This window comes from Equus asinus, chromosome 3, assembly GCF_041296235.1.
Source record: "Equus asinus isolate D_3611 breed Donkey chromosome 3, EquAss-T2T_v2, whole genome shotgun sequence".
NCBI lineage: Eukaryota > Metazoa > Chordata > Mammalia > Perissodactyla > Equidae > Equus > Equus asinus.
Window position 1 is genome coordinate 42,582,211 of NC_091792.1, and position 21,033 is coordinate 42,603,243.

A 21,033-nucleotide genomic window follows, 5' to 3' on the forward strand; every position below is an offset into this window, starting at 1 on the left:
ATTTATTTAATCCTTCCACTATTGATAGGAATTAGTATTTTTATAAGTTATTTGTTGTTGTTTTGTCTGTTTGCTATATAATTACTTTTGTATCAATTATGCTTCAACATAGGATTCTGGGCACAGACACCAGTATGGCTTTATTGTTTTGACACTTTCTCTAATCATTTTGAAATTGCTATCACAGCAAAGTGTTCACATCACACAATACCACCCCGGCTTCTCAGGTCCACTTCAGACTGGTGAGGAGAAGCAATGCCTGCCTTCCTTCCTCACTTTTGACCTAACACTAGTCCACACAATCTCTGCACCTCAGGCGGAGTTTTAATCAACAGACAGCTCCCGTTCCTCTCCTCTCCTGGCTGTGCTGGGGCTCAGAGCATTAACTGACCTAAGTGCCTGGTAAAACGCAGACTGGGAGGCAGATAATTAAAAGTCTGCTGACTTTGTACTGGGCCTTTTCCAGTGCATCAGTTACCTCTGAGAAACAACGGAGGCCAAGATCTGGACAGTTAACAACTCCCTGGAGTCGTGACTCCCGGCCGTGGTGTGGGATCAGATGTCCCACCAGGATCAAACACAGAACGTCACGGGATCTGGCAGGGACGTTTAGTCATGCGCAGAGCTCGTTTTGACACGACACTCACCCAACTATACTAATGAACATTTCAGCTGGCTCCTTCAACTAGTCTCATTGACTAAAAGTAAAATGTGTTACGCTAAGTATTATTAGCTTTCAGTTTGCCATAACTGTTGAAGAGACCAAGCCACAAAGGAAATGTTTATCTGCAAGATGACAATAAAACATGAGGATGCTGACCACGAGAGTATATTCCTTTTAAGGCTTGTGCGTTGCAAAATTCGCAAACACGCACACACACCCCTCCTTAGTTTTTGCTACCCCTGAGGACAGAACTCTGGATAAGAATACATTTGGTGGGACCACGACAGCTGCATTCTACCTGGCTGGAACACACGCAAGAGGCGCGGGTGGGGCTTCTCCGTCGCCATTGTTATGGCCTCAAATGAAAGCCTTGTCACCGGGGCGGAGGTGGGAAGGCACTGGAGCGCAGTAGCGTGGAGAGCATCCGAATTCCCTCCTCTGTTGCTGATTGGGTGAAAACCGGGAGGCAGCGGCCAGCCCCTGCAGCTCGACTCGCCATTTGCTGCGGAGAGGTGGCAATCAGGGCGGGCCGAGCTGCTGTGCTCCTTCCACTCTACGCTGCCGCCGCGGTCCTGTTGCGCTGTCGCCGCTACAGCCGCCGCCTGGGTCCCCTCAGCCGTGCTTCTGCGTGGGGGCCGCCTCCCCGGCTCCGGGCGCAGACATCATGGTGAGTGCTTTCGCCGGGTCAGGCTGGATCTTCCTGTCGCGCCGGGCCTGGCCGCTCCAGGGAACCGGCCGCACGCCCGGAGATTGGCGCGGGGGCCCGGGGAGCGCACCGCGGGGCGCGGGAGCAGCCTGGCTGTTTGCCTGCGTCCGGGGTAGGGGAGGTGGGAGCGTCGGGAGTCGCGGCGGGCGGTGGGTGCTTTTGCTTCCTAGGGGTCCGCCGCGCTGCGCCGCGCCGCGGGTTCCCGAGCTCGGGAAGGGGACGTGCGGCCAAGGCTCGGGGTCTTCCCGGCTCTGCCGGCCTCGCTGGTGCGAGAGGCTGAGCGCGGGCAGCTGGGGAGGCGCCGGGTTCGCATCCCTTCCGCCACGCTTTCCCGGATGCCCAGCCGGCGTCGGAACGGTGACAGGTGAGCAGGGTCAGAAGATGGCATGGTGTGGGGCAGATGGTGACTGAGAGGATCTGCCCTTGATTCGGGCGGGGGTTGCGACCCTCTGATGCCCCTCTGGAGCACCAAGTACCCCGAATAGAGCAGAACCCGGGGGTGAGGTATAAGGTTAAACCACCGCAGCGGCAGCAGATGCATGAGCCTCGACTTCAAGCCCCTTCCCACCCACAACTGGGTCCTGACGCTCAGATCTCCCCCTGTCCCCGCAGTACGGATTTGTGAATCACGCGCTGGAGCTGCTGGTGATCCGCAATTACGGCCCGGAGGTGTGGGAAGACATCAAGTAAGTGACTGGCTCCTCTAGCTCCCGCCCGGCGCTGGCGCCACCTCGGGGGGTCCGGGGCGGCCCCCGCCCCTCGCTTCGTCCCCCGCTTCCTGCTCGGTCGGTCGCGGGCGCGCATCCTCGGAGCTGCCTCCGCCCGCCGCGGCCGGCTGCAGCTGCGCTCCCACGCTCCGGGGCGCGGACCCGGAGAGGAGGGGCGGCGGGCGGGGCCGGAGCGCGAGAGCCAGGAGAAGGAGCCCCCGGGTCACCGCGGTCTCCAGACCCGGCCGGAGCGTGGGAACGCGCTGCCAGCTCCGGGGCGGCTCCCAGGCTCTGCAGGCCGGCGGCTCCCACGCGGAGAGGGGCCGGGGGACCACAAAGGCCTCCGCGACGTTCAAGTTCCCAGAGGCCTTAGAAACAAATGGAAGACCTGGGCTCCTTTGTAATTCACACACCTTGCAGACACATAAAATAGTTAAGCCTTTTCCATATACTAAAACTCACTTGAGACTATTTCTTGAGCCACTGTGAATCAAGTGCATTTATTCATCTGAAATAAAGTGAAATTGGACTGTTTTTCCTTTCATTTTTCCAAACCCTTCCTCCTCCCCCGCTTTCTTTTGGTTTCCCCTGTGGTGAAGGCTGTCACTTGTGGGAGAGCATCTTAGATTCGGTCTAGAGTTGTGAGCCCAGTGCTCTGGATGTGAAGGGGAATACCACAGCCGCCTGCGAGTTTAAGCCTGTTGGAATAATGGGTCATCTCTGCAGGCACATTGAGCATTGCAATCTGAGAAAGTTCTCTATCTTTTCTTCTCTCTTATCCTGGTGAAATTTGCATTTAACTTGTATAGATGACCACAACCAACTAGCTACACCAAACCCATATATATGGATTTTCTTATTAGAACAACGATCTGTCACATTCAAACAGAGGTAGAGGGAGTGGTTACTGGGAGGGCAGAGGAGAACACGTGGTTATTATTTACTCTCATTTCTTGTACTCACTGATTTCATTTTGTTATATCAAGTAGGTGATACTTTCATGCTATTTTTTACCCAAATACATTGCAATTATTAGCAATCAATTCTAACAGGCCTTATTATGCAGTTACATGATCGTGATTTCTTATAAATATCTGTTTCCATGGAAATGACCAGGGTTAACTATTAAGCTCTAGAATGCAACTTTTCCTTCCCTTGGGTCTGTATCATTGAGCACTGTTTCACGTTCCGTAGGCTATTTGTGTTACCCACACGACACACTAATACAAAGAGAAACGTGTGGTTAAATCAGACGAGAATCCAGGCACTAAAGCTTAGTGTGGGATTTGGATTTTTTGTCCATCTTAATACCTTACTAATTTTTGTTTTACTTGCTAGAGTTATAGAGAAGGCAGACATCAAGAGCGAGATTTTAAACAGTGTAACTTAAGTCTAGGATTATTCGTAAGTGGCTGTCTTTGTGAATAAAGCATCATGTGTATCCCCCACATGACATTTTCTCATCCGTAGATGGAAATTCCCAAATTTCCTGGTGGATATGCTATGACAATGAGTATGTTTAGAATTTTGAGAGCACGGTAAAAGATGGCTGTTATGGTTGAACAGTCATTATCTATTTTAACCAGATTTAGAATGTATGTCCTACTAATTATCAATTTAATCATGATGAAAGAGGTGAAAAATTATACTTCATGGAGAAATGTATCAGAAATTTAAAAAATTAAATTATCAAGCAATTTGTTGTCTTGGCCATATTTTCCCCAGAGAGGGTCGAATATCTAAAAATAAACAAATTCTGCTGATGTGACAACTTAACTCTGCCAAATCACACTAAGGATATTGTTGCATCCCACTTTGAAAAACAATTTATTAATTTTTAATTAATATCTTTTAACTAATTTATTTCTAAGTTGCTTTGAACAGTATTCTTAATGTGTTCAAGTGCTAACAATTTAAATCATTCGAAACATTTTTTTTTTCTGGTAAAATGAAACGAATCATATGGGTCTTTTTCTTATAAAATTACCTCAGGACTGTGTGCCCCTGCAAGGAAAATACTATTAGTTAAACTAGCATTTGTAATCCAGGTGTTAATTTTGATTCTTTTTTGTCTAAGCATCCCTTTTGGTGGAGCCTATGTAGTTTTGGATACGGCTTAGTATGTGAACTAGAGAACGTTGCTCAGCTTTCTGCATTGAGGGGAGTAAAGCAACCCGTTGGTTTCCAACCCAGTCAGGACCCCAGGGGGATTGCTGTGTGCTCCGCGGAAGAGCGCATGTTTAGCACAGCAGAGAGCTTCCCACTGCCTGGGCTCAGGAGAGGAGAAATTGGAGGAGTTTTTAAAAAATATTCCTTGGAAGATTCTGATCCTTCCTCCCAATCTCATTCTCTACTCCAGGGAAGACCGCTTCAGTCAATGGTCCTCAATACTTTTACTTTTAACTTTTTATGAAAAGCTACATATATGAAAAAAAAATTGTACGTTGTTTCTTTAAGTACTGAAGTCCTCTATCTTCCTTTTTAATCTGTCTAAATTGGTGTTTATAAAATTTTATATAATACTTTTTTTGTTTAGTAGGAAGTGGCCATCCATCCTTCATGAGAAAGGACGCCAAACATTTAATGACAAATAAAACCTAAGTAACAGATTCCAGACAGAAAATTCTAAGTGGATAAGAGCCAAAAATGCTTCATTGTAAATTCAGTATCCACTTACACTCTCACCAACAATATAACTATTTCGCAAGAGCTTTAAATTCCTCTTTTTAAGAAAAAGAAAAATTTCTAGACCAAGAGTTGGCAGACTTTCTCTTAAAGGGCCAGATAGTAAATATTTTAGGTGCTGCAGGGCAAGAGTGAATATTGAGGATATTATCTAGGTACCTATGTAACTATTAAAATGTAACCATTTAGAAATGTAAAAACCATCTTTGCTCCCGGATCACACAAAAACAGGTGGTGAGCTGGATTGACCCGTCGACTGTAGATTGCGAACCTCTGATCTTGACCATAAATACATGTGCAAACACAAAGGAGACCTCCAAATCTACTTCAAATCTTGTTTTGTTGGATTTCTTTTAATTTTCAGATGGTCCTTCTAGAAACCATGATTCCTAAGTGAGGAGAAAAATCAATCATCATTTCAGAAAAAGCATGAAGTCAGGAAATACATGTTAGAAAGCGTGTAAATATTTGACTTAATCATCTCTGTCATCCTACCATCAGTACTGGCAAAACTAATCATTGCATCAAATTCCTGGCTTCGATTTTAGATTTTCTAACTTCACTGGAACATAAAGATGGATTCGAAAAACAAAACACAGAAGATGATTAAAATTCTATTAAAAACAAACAAACTAAAACACCTTCTGAAAACTAATTATTTTGCCTGGAGTCAAGCAGGTTTAGGAACAAATTAAAAATAGATTTGAAATTCCAAAGGGCTACACAGTGTGTTAATTAATGCTGCTCTCTTGTACTAAAAGATATGAGATAAACATTTGAATCAAAATTTTGGTGTGAGATTTGAAAGTGATGTGATAACATTCTTAGTTGATAAACACTGGAGTAAATCCCTCTAGAAGAGGGTCAATCATCTCTGAGTGAAGATTACATATATGTTTACCATGGTTTTATCTGATTTACCTATAGCGAGGCAGCATACTTTTTCATTGATTCATTCATTCCTTGTTTCATTCTCTAGTTAGGCTTATTTTTAATGAGCATAGTCTAGTGTTTTGGGCAGCGAGAATAGAAATGTGAGTGCTATACTCCTTGCTTTCAAATATAATCCAGAGATACAGGATATTTGTCATCTTATTGTTTCTTGATTTTTCTGCTGTAAAATATGGAAACATTTGACTGTTGGATAGTATATTCTGTTCTTCCAGTTTTGAAATTAATATATCTAGTTGAATTTGCTAATCATGAATTAATCATTATGGTTCATATAAGCAAATGCTTTGCTATAGGCTAGTTATGTGACTTTCCTATTTGCCTAAATTTTCCAAGCCTCAGCTGCATAAGGAAAAAACACCTACCTTATAGGATTGTTGTAATGCATTGAAAAATTTCTGTATAAACTGCCTAACACCGTTCTTAAAATATAATTGCTTACTAAATGGTAGTAGCTATTATTAATTTTACTCCGGAATCAACGGTTTTCAACTTTTTTCTTCGCCAGCTCACCTGAAAGATATGCAGCTCTCCTTTAAATAACAGTAACTCGTTGAAGTCTACATACTACACTAGTGTAAATGCGCCCTCATCACGCTGGGATAACTTCGCTGTCATATTCATGAGGCTCTATAAACAAAGTTCTATAACTTTCTGTACCCATGCTCAAGTAGGTTTTATAATATTAACGATACTTTATATTATAAAAGCGGTTTAAAATTTGCTGAGTCCTTTACTCTCTGTAATTTCACGTGAGTGCTAAAACATCCATTTGAAATGAGAAAGACTTTCTAGCTCAATTTTTTCCCCGGCTTCATTGGTATATAATTGGCACATAACATTGGGTAAGTTTAAAGTGTGCAATGTGTTGATTAGATACCTTTATAAATTGCAAAATGATTTCTACCGTAGTCTTACCTACCACCTCCATCCTGTCACACGGTTACCCATTCTTTTTTGTGGTAAGAACATTTCAGATCTACTTGCTTAGCAATATTCAAGTATATGATACAGTATTATTACCTAGAGTCACCATGCTGTACATTAGATCCCCAAACTTATTAATCTTGTGACTGGTTGTCTGTACCCTTTGAACAATATCTCCCCATTTTCCCCACCCCCCAACCCCTGGTAACCACCACTCTATCCTCTGTTTCTCTGAATTTGTCGTTTTTAGATTCCACATATAAGTGAGCTCAATGTTTTTTGTTTTTTGTTTTTTAATGATACAGCTGAGTTTTCAGAGGTTAAATGAGTGGTCTAGGGAATTATACACAAGAAGCTGAAGCGTCAGAACTCCCACCCTGCTCTTCTGGTGCCAAGTCCACTGCTTCTTTTAAGATAGAATGGGAGCTAAAAAGGAAACTCTATTAATTTTTGTACCTAGAAACTTTCTCAGTACAAATAAACAAGTTAATATACAGATGAAAAATAGGCAAACTAGGTAATTGTTAGGATCAGGAACTTTTTCTGTAGAAAGATCTGCTTGTTGGCCTGAAAGATAAAGGAAGGCACAGTATGTTAGCTAATAAGCTTACTAACATATGAAGTTATTTCTGCAGGTGGAACTAAATATCCTGTATAAACTCCTTCACGGACCTACCAGTGAGCTCTTTGCATGGGGTTCTCTTGGGAGCTGGACTATGTCTGATGAGCGGCATGGCCCCTAAGTGATAAGCCAGGTGGTCATAGCCCTGTCTCAGGGTTTTTCTTTAACAATCTGAAGTATCCCCCAGAGATCAAGCGGGGTCTTTGTTTTCCTTACACTCTGCCATCTTCGAGAATTAAAAAAAATCATAGGAGCATATTATTTAATTAGGTGTGTCAGAGAAGGAGCTTTGCACGTTAAAATGAGCAACAGAAGAGAAATCGGAAAATCTGTATTCTCCCTCTTAACATACTCAGACCTAGTTATGGCAAATGTTAACTAGACATTGGTGCTATTAGCAAGGAACAATGTCCTTTCAACTCTCTTGCCTCTCCCAGAATAAGGGACTCTAGCAAATGTTTCTCTTCAATGTGTTGGAAAGCGATAGTTGTGGCTCAATACTGTGCAGACATCAACAGGAAAACCCACTTAAAGAAATCTGCATAACTGGCCCAGTTCGGAGGGTGACTCCTTAGAAGATGTGATTACTTACAGCTTTTCTATTGGCTCCTCTGCTTCTTTGTTCATTAAAGAGGAAACAGTCGGGAAAATGGGGTCTTTGTTTAAGTCTAGCAAAAGGGAGTACCTTTTGCTATAGCAGAAGATGTTGAGGTTAAAGAGCTTTCTACTCCAAGCAAAAGGTAAACATTCTGAAGTATTTATTGTATCTCTTTGGTACTATGGCTTTGGTTTTATTGCATATTCTGATCTACTTGCCACTCATTGTTGGATCATGAAATATTAAATTGTTGCTGTATTGAAATTCTTTGTGGTCAATCTTTAAATCACCCAAACGTGGGAACCTTTTAGTCCACATGTCCCACTTGCTGTCAGCACTCCAGCCTCGTGGGCCTGTTTTCATTCCTGAACCATACTGTGTGTTTACACGTGTCAGGATAACGCCTGGGCTTAGGAGGGTCTCCTTTTCTGCACTGTCCCCACCCCCTCCCATAAACATAAATAAGTCTCAGCTTTGAGATAGCCAAACAAATGTCACTTTTTAAGGGAAGACTTCTCTCATCTCCAAAACTGTGCTTTTCCTTCATAGTACATGCAAGCATTTATAATTATGCGTTACTACTATTATTTAATTAATGTCTGCCTTGTCTCACTAGACTTTAGCCTCTATGACTATAGCCTCAGAGAAAACCTCCCTCTTTCTCTCTCCCTTTCTCTCTCTTTCGTGTGTGTGTGTGTGTGTGTATATATATATATATATATATATATATGAATTATCTTACACATTTTACTTTCCAGAGAATAGAGCATGTGTGTATTCATCACAGATATTTTTTTTCTGTAACCAGGATTTGTTATGTCAGAATGGTGGCATCTTCAACTACTATTTAATAAAATATAAGCTCTGTTGAAATGGGCATTTGTTGTATCAGCAAAGACAGAAGATTTAGCAATAAATGATGGGATCTCCTTTTGGAAGGGTCAGAGTTAGTACATGGATATAATGGAAGGATCAAGGACACTGCTGTTGGGTTATCAATTTCATATACCAAAAGACAGTTATTTGATTGGATTCAGGACAAGGTGGAATCCTTTAGCAAGTGTCTAAAGGCGGGTGTCTGTGGTGCTGTTTAAAGTCAGTGTCATAGACTATAGATAAATGGTTGCAGTACCGAAATTAAATTTAAAAACCAGATGAGAATGATCACCATGTCATTCAATTTTGAATGTATATTTAATATATATTATCAACATAGATGTATATTTATATATATTGGACACTTACCTTATGGTTCTGTAGTCACAGTCCTAACTGCTTTATATTCATTGTCTCACCTAATCCTCAGAACCACCGTAGAAAGCAGAGTGGTTCGTTATTCTCATTCTATAAACAAGAGAACTGAGGTTTTAAGACTTTAAGACCCTCCTTCAGACCGCTCAGCTGTTAATCCTCAGAGCAGGGATTTGGACCTGGGTAGGCTTATAATGATCATATTGTGTGCTTTCCCCCAAAGAGAAGGACCCAGGACTTTCTCCTGTCCAAAGAAAAACAATTTAGTGTGGACCTGGCAACATATTTGTGTGTTAGTACTACCCATTTGTTTGTTTGTTTGCTTGTTTTATTGGAATATTCAAACACTCATACAGGTGGTTTTGACTATCATGTTTTTAAAGGTGGTTTTATTCACCAACCAGGACATCTACTAAAGAAAAGCAGAGTCTCAGAAATTTTGAGCAACTTATTTATTTTTGGAAGAGTTGTGACTCAGTGTGCTCACGAGGCAAGTTGATGAAGTACACACACAAGGGTCTCAGTGAATTCATTTGTCTGATGAAGCTATTGAAATTGGCTCATAGGAAATGTCTGTGGATGTGTCTTCAGAATTCCGGCAATTACTAATGAGGCTCTTGTGGCAAGCTGGACACAGTCAGAAAAAAATGCAATGATATATCAAGAGCGATGTTACTTTGCCTCAATCCATGTCAGTCCTGAGAGCATTTGCTGTTGCAGTTTACAGCACTTGGATGAGTGAACGCACTGACTTGAAAGAATTGACTTTACCACCTGAAAAAGGGTCCAACTAGGAAGCCATGGGCTGCATTTATAGGGCCTGTCTCTCCCCTTGGCAGCTCCCTCAAACTAGAGTCTCTCCTATAGGGATTCAGACTCATTTGGAATCATTGGATTGGGCTGTTGAAAATGGACAGACCATTAATGCTTCACAGCTACTCAGAAAAAGGCAATGCAAATTTTTTAATTTTTCAGATATTAGATATAATTATCTGTGTTTTATGGTGGGAGATTTTAATTTTAATAATGGTTGAGCACAATTCAGCATTTATGATGTCCTTACAGCTTATTAAAAATGGACCATTCTTTGGGCGGGCCTGGTGGCATGGTGGTGAAGTTGGCACACTCCACTTCAGTGGCCTGGGGTTAGCAGTTTCAGATCCTGGGTGTGGACCTACACACGGCTTATCAAGCCATGCTGTGGCAGGCATCTCACATTTAAAATAGAGGAAGATGGGAACAGATGTTAGCTCAGGGCTAATCTTCCTCAACAGAAAAAGAAACAAAAGGGCCATCCTGAGACTTATTGTCAATATGACGAGTACATACTGTCTTTTAATACACTGTGTGCTGTGAGAATGATTTTTAAAGAATCAGGACCCTTTTGAGCTGTCATTGGTCAGGTTGATTTTTTGATGTATACTGACCTTTCCTGCCTGAAACCAGAACTTATTTTGTGACTCCATTTTCAAGATCCCTGTATTTAGGCTCTCCCATTTCAGAACACCTCTTTTCATATCTCCATGGGAAACTACTTAAAAGCCAGCAGTCCTTGCAGTATACTAAACTTAATAAAAAAAAAATGTATAATTGCAGGAGCCCAGTGTCAGAATAGGATTTCAGGTTTTGTACATTCACATTTTGTAGTTAAGGAATATCTCCTTAAATATGGAGTTAGGAGAAATGCTGCCTGGATATTTCTGACAAATTATATAGCTAGATTTTAAAAAATAAAAAATCCACGCATTTGAAAACACACTATGGACTTTTGCCAATAATATTTGAGTATTTGATTTTTTAGCAGGGAGTTTAGAAACATGTGGGGTAAATATATTTAATTAATTATTTCATTTCTTTTAAAACACGTACATATTTATTGAGCACCTTCTCTGTTCCAGGCACTTGAGTTAGGCACTAGTGATTAAAAAAACACAATACATAAACAAAACCCACAAAATGACAAAATACCACCATAATAAAAATACCTACTACCTTTTTGGGGAGAGGTAATTAGTGTAAATAAATGATGATTTTAAATTCCAACAAATAACCATCTCTAAAAGTAAGTAGGAAATGAATTGCTACTGGGAAAATTCTTCGTGTAGATGTACTCAATATTTAAACACTTATTGTGGCTACAAATATGTAGAATATGGTTATTTCTCATTTTGTCCCCAGATGAGAGTTCGGTCTTTATTTTTTAAAGCTCTTTGGAGAGATAGAACTTGTTTGTTTTTGGCTATTTGAATTAATAAATTCTATCAACTAATTAACACATAAGTGCACCTTTAGATTAATTATATCGAGGCTGAATAAAAATTCCCCAGACATTGTTGTCATTCTTCTTTCCCTCTTCTTCCACTTGCCATTTCTTCTTCCTCATCTTACCCCTTGTCCTTCATCTTTTTTCAACTACTGGACAATTGCCAGTTAGATGTATTGGGCATTAAGTGTCTGAGAAACATATTCTCAGCTCTTGACATAGATTAATTCTGCCATTTAACATGACTCCAGGTATGTACTGCTGTCACTCGATTTTACAGATGAGGAAACTGAAAAATCAGTAAGTGAACTTGCCCGAGTTTAGTGCAACCACATATGAGATTAACTTAGTTGCTTCTTTTGCACACTGTGTGAGGAAAGACCCCGATTTATGATATGGATGAAACCAAGTGAGTTTCTCTCTGTCAAGGTTTACTTGTGAACCAAAGGACGTGCCTTTTTACCTCATCCCATCTCATGTAGGCCAACTTAAAAATAAACTCTCTAAATATGTATACTGTCTGCTGACCTCTTTCATCCAGTAATGCACCACGTAGAAAAATTGGATGCTTAACCCAAACACAGTTATTGAGTATTTAAGTAAAGACAACACGAACTACTCCAAGTCATACTTTTTGGAAATGGTGAGGACTGTATTCGTTTGGGGTTATTCAAGGGATTTTTAAAATAGTAATAATAGGAAGCAACAGAATGTAAAAGCACAAACTCGGATATATGATGGTAGCAATTCTATTGGTTGCCATTTGATAGATGAGCACTATTGAATACATTTTAGTCCAGTTTACCTTTGGCTTCACATGATATTCATTGTCCTCTAAAAATTATTGAAAAAAAGTATGTCCAAAATCTTTCATTTTTGGGAACATTTTAAATTATTTCTCAGAGTAACCCGTGGTTTTCCTCACGTGTAAATTAAATATAATGTAAATAATAGGGAATTAACTTCTTTGTGTGTAATGCAACAATATAAACAAAGTTGATGCTCAAAAAATATATTCTGGGAGTGGGCCCCGTGGTCGAGTGGTTAAGTTCAGCAGGCTCTGCTTCAGCGGCCTGGGTTTGTGGGTTCAAACCCCAGGCACAGACCTACACACCGCTCATCAGCCATGCTGTGGCAGCATCTCACATATAAAATAGAGGAAGATTGGCAACAGATGTTAGCTTAGGATGAGTCTTACTCATGAAAAAAAATGCATATATGTGTGTACATATATATATTCTGAAAGAATGAGCCATTCTAGAAAATTTGATTAGTGTACTTGGTTGAATTTGGATAATTTAAGCATGAAAGAAACTCTACGTATAAAGAAAATAAACCTTAAATGTTGTTAGAAATATCTATATATCTGATTCATTCTTTTAAGAAAAAAGCTTGAAAGTTATGGGATGACAAAGTGCGAGATAGAGAATTATGAGGTAATATTATCTGAATTATGTAAATTGTTTATGTAATCTGCATATTAGCTTATTACCCAACTTTCCATACGTTTGCCAGTCACCTCTGAGATTTCACGTAGCCGGTAAAAAAATATCTTCAAAGAAGGAGAGAAGGAAGACTGTCATTTTGGAAGGGAGACCATTAAAACTTCCCTCAAAGAATCGTGTCGGATGTATCTAGAAGATATATCTGAGAGTTTGCTGTTATCACATCTCTGCGCTCTCTGGAAGCTAAAACAATTGACAGCATGAAGTCTGAACAAATATAAATTTACCTAGAAGTTAGAAGGAAAATAGTATTGAGAATTGAGAGACACAGAGAAAGGTTTATTACCTTAAAATTTCTACTAGCTCCAATGGCCATATTGACTGAAATTAATTCATTTGGATATTACTCTTTTTGCACTGTAAATTCTCCTAATAAGTTTAATATATTAAACAAATTTTCAATAAAGTGTTTGTAGTATCTCCAGTTAGCTTTTCCCCTGAAAAGGGGAGAAGATGAAGAATGGGCTACGGAAGGAAGGGAAATGGGTCCAGAAAGATGAGCTCATAGAGATAAATTCTGCCTCTTGAAGTCTTTGCCCAGGTAGATGTTCACTTCTCCAGGAAGCCCCCATGATCGTTATATTTCATATTGCATCCTGCTCCTTTCTTCTCCATCCCTGCTCTCATCTCTTTATTCTGATCTACTTTCTTTTGTAGCATTTGTCGCCTTGTAATAGACTATAAAATTTGAGTCTATATTATGTTTATTGCTTATTGCTTGTTTCTGCCATCTAAAATGTAAGCTTTATGAGGGCAGGGATCTTTATCTATTTCATTCATTGATATAATAATAAAATGCTTAGAAAAGTGCCTGGCCGTAATAGGTGCTCAACTATTTATGGAAAAACACTGGGGGAAAAAAAAGAATAGAAGGCGACCCTAAGTTCCCCAAAATTTCTAAGATAAATGTAAATAAGGAATCCTAAGTATTTGTAATAATTCATTGGAATTCAGCGTGAAATTTTAAAGAGAAGTTGGTTATTTCCTTCTCTGTACTACTGTTTGAGTTATGTCTCAGCCTCCTTCCAGGGAGCATGTTGAGCTTATCACTTCAGGAAGTAAAGCTTCAAAGATAAGGGAGCTTATTTTATAAAAACGAGAGAAAGGAAAGAAGGAATGCATTGACTCATGGTGAGGGGATTTCTAGAGAAATGGCCATTCCTCTGTTTTATGCCGTGGGACTGTGTATTCTGTTTGTACCTCATTCATTTAACAGGTATTATGAATTGGTGCGTGTTTCTGAGAAACTGAGTTTATTACAGAAATTTATATCCTTTGATTTATCCTAGTTGGAAGAAAAAGAATAGGGCACCGTGAGAGTGTGAATTAATGTATACTTTATTATAAAGTTTATTTATATTTAATTAGAATGCCCTAAATCAGAGGCTTCAAAATTCCAACCTGTAGACCAATGCTGTTTCATAAAAAAATATTAGTGGCAAAATGAGAAAAATCCGGCTGTCCATATTCTTCAAATCAACAATTCCATTTCTAAGAATTCTTTCTACTTTTACACAGAAATATAATTATTAGCTACAAAGATATTCATCACAACATTGCATATTCTTTTGAAAAGAATAAAAGCAATCTAAATGTCTACTAACCTTTAATATGTCCATACAATGCAATTTTATGCAGTCAAGGTATAGAAGTATATTTATTGATGTGAAAAGATATCTATCAAATAGTATGTCAAAGAAGGAGGTTTGAAAGCAATATGATGTGGTGTGTGTTATCTATGCAAGAATATCCGAGCGTAAACAACTTGAATATACTGTTAGCAGTGGTTATCTCAAAAGAGTGGAGAAGTTTTTTTAAGTTTTTCCTTTCTTATGTTTTATATTTTTATGCAATTGGAAATTAGAATTAATAAGATATATAATAGCGTTTATCAAAATATGTCAGTGTTTGTACATCATATCTTCATAATTTTGAGATATTTCACTGACTTCTGGTATTAAAAAGACAAGGTTTTGAACATGTATTTCTTTCAATTAATCGCTGTGCATGTGCAGCAAAAGGGAGAAGAATTTGACGTTTTCTGTATGACTCTTTAATTTTTTGAATATGTAGATATGAAAAGCACTGTGGTCATTAGTAATATATCTAATGCTTCAACAGCTTAGAACATACTCTTGCACACTTTATCTCTTTAGAGTTGTGGAAGATGGGTTATGTTATTCCTCATTTTAGAAAAGAGTGATTTTAATGTTTATGTGCTTTATGTGATTTGTCCAAGTTCATACAGCTAGTAAATTCTGGCCTCTGAAATTCAGTTCTCCATGCTTACTAAAATCATGTTCTTTTTTTTCACGTGCACTGTTATGCATAACTGCAGGCAAATAAATAGTATGCTCTGAAGAACATAGGGTATTTTTAAGGATATCTCCATGCCACCGGGACCTAAGACATGCCACCATTTGGCATTTTTCCCTTGAGCAGACACTGGTGTTATAGCCACGAGCAGCAGCTGAGATAGCACAGCTTCAGTGGGAGAGAAAGAGGTTGTGGCCTGCATTGGCAGTATTTAAGGAACTATTCAAGCTACCGTGTTGAAAGTGCACCTAATTACAGTGCCTAGTTTCTCTTGTATTCTCCTGGCAGCATACGGGGATTGAGATGAATTAGATCGAGAGTCAGAGATGGATATCCAAGCTCCAAGTGTTTTTGTGAATTTAACATTGGAAAAGATACCTGGGAACTTGTCACTTCTCTTCTGCCGCTGGCACTATTTTGCATTTCCCCTCCCCTTTGGACACTTGTTTGAGAAAGATAATCCAAATCCTATCAAAATAAATATATTCAAACAATCATGACAACTCTTAAAAATGATATCTATGGGGCCAGCCCAGTGGCAGAGCAGTTAAGTTCGCACCCTCCATTTTGGCAGCCCCGGGTTCACCGGTTCGGATCCAGGGCACAGATGTGCACACCACTTAGCAAGCCATGTTGTGGCAGGCGTTTCACATATAAAGTAGAGGAAGATGGGCACAGATGTTAGCTCAGGGCCAATCTTGCTCAACAAAAAGTGGAGGGTTGGTGGCGGATGTTAGCTCAAGGCTAATTTTCCTCAAAAACAAAATTAAATTAATTTAACAAACCCCAATAACTATAATTTCCTTTCATTAATCATGTGTATATTTTGAGCTACTGCATTTAATAAGCTAAGGATATGTTAGAAGATTTTATCAGTCCACTTGGAACCTCAAACTTAACATGTTTAAAACACAGGTCTTGATTTTACTCCCCAGGCCACCTCCAGCAGTCTTTCCCAGTTCAGCTACTGATGACAGCATCCTTCCAGTTGCTCAGGCCAAAACCTCAGTGCCATCCTGTGTCCTTTCCTTCTCTCACATCCTGTATCCAGTCCGTCAGCAAATCATGTTGAATTTGCCTTCAGAATATGTCTGGATTTGGACCACTTCTCGCTCCCTCCACTCCTTCCGCTCTGAATCAAGTCACCAGCATTCTCACCTGAATGGTGGCAGTAGCCTTCTCACTGGTCCCCTTGCTCTGTCCTAGTCCCTTTTGGTCCATTCTCAATGCAGCAGCAGGATTGATCCCTTTAACCTAGTCAGTTCGTCTCACTGCTCATGTCACAGTGCCCAAACCGTCCATCTCTTACAAGTAAATGCCAAGGTCACCCCAGTGTCCACCCAGGCCCCTTGTTACCTCTCTGATCCATTCTCTTACAGCTACTCTGACCCTACGTCTGTTCCAGCGACACTGGCCTCTGCTGTTCCTCTAACCCCCCCAGGCCGCTTCCAACTAGCCCTTTGCGTATGCTCTTCCCTCTACTCAGAACACACTTCCCCAGATTACCCCTGGCTCCTTCCCAGAGCTCCTTCAGACTTTGCTGAATTGCCAGCTTCTCAATGAAGCTTCCTGGCTGTTGGGCTGTAGCTCAGACTCCGCCTTCTCTGCGTTATTTTCCTCCAAACTACTTACCATTATATATGCTACTTATTAATTTTATACCTCGTCTGTCTCACCTTCTAGAATACATATCTTCCAAGAGGTCAGGTATCTTTGTTTATTTTGCTAAACGCTGTATCCCTAATGCCTGTAACAATGCCTGGCACATATAAAGATTCAACAAACATTTGCTGACTATATTAAACCAAAACTTATTTCTTAATTATGTTTAATATCAGGTATTGTATTGGGCATTAGAGTACTATATAAACATTAGTCTTTCTAAAATACATATGTTATTTTAATTTGAGGTGGGAGAGGTGAAATAATTTCTTCTTAATCACTAAATGTTTAGGTACATGACATTGATTTCAGTGAATTCGCCAAAAGCAAATTTTACTACAGATATAAAACCATTGTTTACACAGTCATTGTAGCTGTAGTAGCTATTTTATCTCAGTTTTTTTCCCTTGTCTCTCTCTCATTTTTGTTTTCCAGAAAAGAGGCACAGTTAGATGAAGAAGGACAGTTTCTTGTCAGAATAATCTATGATGATTCTAAAACTTATGATTTGGTTGCTGCTGCAAGCAAAGTGCTCAGTAAGTTGAAAGTGACTTTCGTTCTTTGGCTAAGTTACACATAGAAGCCCAAAGGAATGCGTGGTCCAGGATCACGTTGAATAGTTGTACGGGTTGTACACTGCACAATCCTGGTGGGGAGGACCTTCACATATAATGTTATGCTCAGGCTACCCTGAGTGCTATTTTTTCTTTTAAAGCTCTTTAGAGAAAGGAGGAGCTCTCTGCCCCTCCCCACAAAAAGTCATGTGTGGGGAAGGAAAAAAATTGTTGATACTTAATATAGTAATAACTTCAGTTACAGTATCAACAATGCAGTAATTACAAAAGTATAGTGTGCAGAAAATGTTATTCTCAAATCTCTTTTGCAATCGTAAGTTTTGTTAGCTATTGGTCAAAGAAAAAGAAAACAGATCTACATCAGACAAAGCTCATGCACAGAAGGCAAAGTTCAAAAGAAAACTTCATGGAAAAAAGTTTTTCTCAAAGTCGTATCCATTATTCTCATAGTGCCTAATTTATAACTAGGCTACAGTGTGAATGGACTAGAAAGAAGCTTTTTAGCTTTGCCAAATATGACTAGAATAGCAAATACTATCTATTGCGAAATACAAGAAGTACAAAAAAAGAATGGTAAATTTTTAATAATAAGAAAAATATCCAGCCTCATTAGTAATCAAAATTGAAACAAATATGAAATAATTTTTTTCATATCAATTTGGCAATTAAAAAAATTAAGTATCTAGTGTGGTCAAGGGAAGAGTTAAAGGGGAAATCATACACACTTTTAATCTGATGGGAAATCAAGACAACTTTTCTGGAAAATAATTTTGCATCATCAAAGTCTTTTAAAAAGATGTTCAAATCCTTTGGGAAGTTTTTATAAAGAAATTATTAGATTTATTTGCATTAAGATTTATGTATGTTTTCATTTCGGAGTTACTTATTTTATCAAAAATTGGAACAGCCTGCATTTTTAATTTCAATAAATAAATTATTGCATCCCTATGTTGAGTAAGATGGGGAATAAAATTGATATTGCAGAAAAAATTTAAAAATGTTAGGACATATTAATCATTGGATATTAAGAAAAATGGATATTGGATATATGCTATATACAACAAACTTATTAATTATATATATTTAGATAAAGAAAAACTATTTGCACCAAAATATTGTCGAATGCATTCTTGCTAATTTTCAAGATCTTTCCTTATTTTTCAGAAAAAATAAGTAATAGATTAAATATGTTTTAAAAAAGCTCATAATTAATTAAGTAGTTTCTCATGGAAGTTGAGAAACTGCTTTGCTTCTAAGTACAAATTTACACTGTTAACTTGTTAATATGTTGTGTTCTCTGATTTCATTGTATTGTCCGAACCAGAATTTTTTCACATGATCTATGTTCGCGCTGCACAAAAGTTGAGGATGTTTAAAATTCTTTTATTATGCACTTTTTTTCATTCTTCCCGTTAACAATCTTCCAGCTCTAATACGTTTTGTTTTTGTTGTTGTTGTTCTCTCAAATCTATGAAATAGATCTCAATGCTGGAGAAATCCTCCAAATGTTTGGGAAGATGTTTTTTGTCTTTTGTCAAGAATCTGGTTATGATACCATCTTGCGCGTGCTGGGATCTAACGTCAGAGAATTTCTCCAGGTAAGCGAATGGAGCTGCTGCAGTTAAAAGCTGTGAGCGTGGGATTCTTAAACATGAGGTCTGGACGAGTGTCTTGCTGCCGAAATGGAATCATGGTAACTTTTTTCTAATTCACATCAAGTAATAGATATGAGATGGTCTTGAATACATTTTAGCATTTTTGCTTCATGTTTTCCCCTTAACTTTTGGTTGCTAACACTGAATATGCAAGTTGTAAATTAATGTTGTCTGAAAAACTCAACATAGCCTGTTGTGATCTGTTCACCTGCCTTTGGCTAGTAGTTGTCCTTTTGTGTTTTAGATCCACACCATGGTCTCACTTTCTATTTGTAGGGTGTTCCTAGTTTGTATAGCGTAATTAAATAGTATATCGGAATCTGTGACGTTCTACCCGGAGCTGTTGTTGAGGAGAAAGCCTCATGGCTTTCAGGTGCTCTGCCACCAAAACAAATTTGAGAACCATTGCTCCAAGTTACATATTAATTAACCTACTATAGAAAGGAAAATAGGGGACCTTCCAAAGTCAGGGTCAGGTGAAGTAAAAGATAAATAATGTCGCCAAAGGCTTTTGTCTTCTATTCTTGTTAAAATTACCTTAAAAGTTTTTCCTAGTAAATTACACATTAGACGAGAGACTATTTTGGGGTTGACTGTCCTATTTTAAGCGCTAGGATTTGAGAGACCCTGCTTTTGAAATGTGTTAACATTGAAAATTATGTGGTTGTTTGTAAAGGATATTTCTAAACTGGCTGCTGAAAGCAGCCAGATCTTGCTGGAAAATGATGTCAGTGCAATACTAGCTGAACTGGAGCCCAGTTCTGAGGGAATGTAAACTACTTTGAATCCAGCTGCGTTATTGATTTAACAGCCAAAATAAGAACTTTAGTGTTTAATCAAAATGTCTGTTGTTTACATAGTGACATTTTTCTTATAAACTTAAAACAGCATTAAATCAAGATGGAAACTGGTTTGCAGTTCCCTGCCGTGGATTTACCAAACTACTGGGGACCAAAAAAGCTGCCACTTCCAGAAGAAATAGCTGCCAGGAGATATTTAAATTAAACTTTAACAGGCTGTGTTTCAGTGAATTATTTTAAATGGATTAAAGTTTGATATTTAAGAGTATTTTGGGATTTTGGATTTTTTAGTACATATTCCATTTTTAATACTTTGGTTGACTCCTGTCACCTTATCAGCAAAGTTTCAACTTGCAGTTTCTCTGTCTTAATTTTAACTTTCTCTCTCAATGGCTACCTGTACATAAGGAAACAGATATTCAAATGGATTTACAAATTGCTTTTTTAGTTTTTAACCTTTACTCATTGTGACCATCTCAATGGCACGGTAAGAGAGCAGCAGTTTCTGGTGTGTTTCTCTGTGTTCTAGAAATGCCTTATCCGGTAGGGTGGCCATTAGCCACATGTGGCTGCTAAGCATTTGAAACACGATGTGCTATGTGCAAAATACACACCAAATTTCAAAGACAGTAAAAAAGAATGCCAAATAGCTCATAAATATTTTACATTGGTCAGGTGTTGAAATTACAATACTTTGGATATATTGAGTTATATAAAATATGTCATTAACATTAATTTCACCTGTATTTTTTTCCTTTTTTTAACATGGCTACTAGAAAATTTAACATTACATATGTGACTAGTATTTGTGACTTGCTTTAGTGGCTTTTATTGCCTTTCATTTCCATTAGGGCATCATTATTTTAAATAGTTCTAAGACTTTTTTCCTCAAAATCAATAGGCAGCTTTAGTTAATACATTTTTAAATTGTATACTGTTTTATTTTATTTTTCTCTCAGTGGGAGTATGAATAATGAAGAAAGTAGAAAGTTATACTACTATAAAGTTTTCATCAATATTGTACATTTTTGACCTAATTCTTTTTTTTCCTGGTTTTGAAATTGCGTATATTAACAACAAATTGAATGCATTAAAATACTGTTTTTTAAAAAGTAGATATTTATGTTATTATTAGGCTAATTACAT

At 38.7% G+C, this 21,033-nt stretch overlaps 1 protein-coding gene across 2 annotated transcripts in view; it reads left to right on the top strand.

The window, feature by feature from the left end:
• Nucleotides 1-914: 914 nt before the first annotated feature.
• Nucleotides 915-21,033, top strand: part of GUCY1B1 (guanylate cyclase 1 soluble subunit beta 1) — a 46,804-nt gene continuing 26,685 nt past the window's right edge. For both annotated transcript variants that reach the window (XM_014844025.3, XM_044767060.2), the window contains exons 1-4: nucleotides 915-1,331; nucleotides 1,983-2,056; nucleotides 17,293-17,393; nucleotides 18,912-19,030. In XM_014844025.3, coding sequence (XP_014699511.1) covers nucleotides 1,329-1,331; nucleotides 1,983-2,056; nucleotides 17,293-17,393; nucleotides 18,912-19,030 — 297 coding nt within the window. In that variant the 5' untranslated portion in view covers nucleotides 915-1,328. The remainder of the gene's footprint in view (nucleotides 1,332-1,982; nucleotides 2,057-17,292; nucleotides 17,394-18,911; nucleotides 19,031-21,033) is intronic.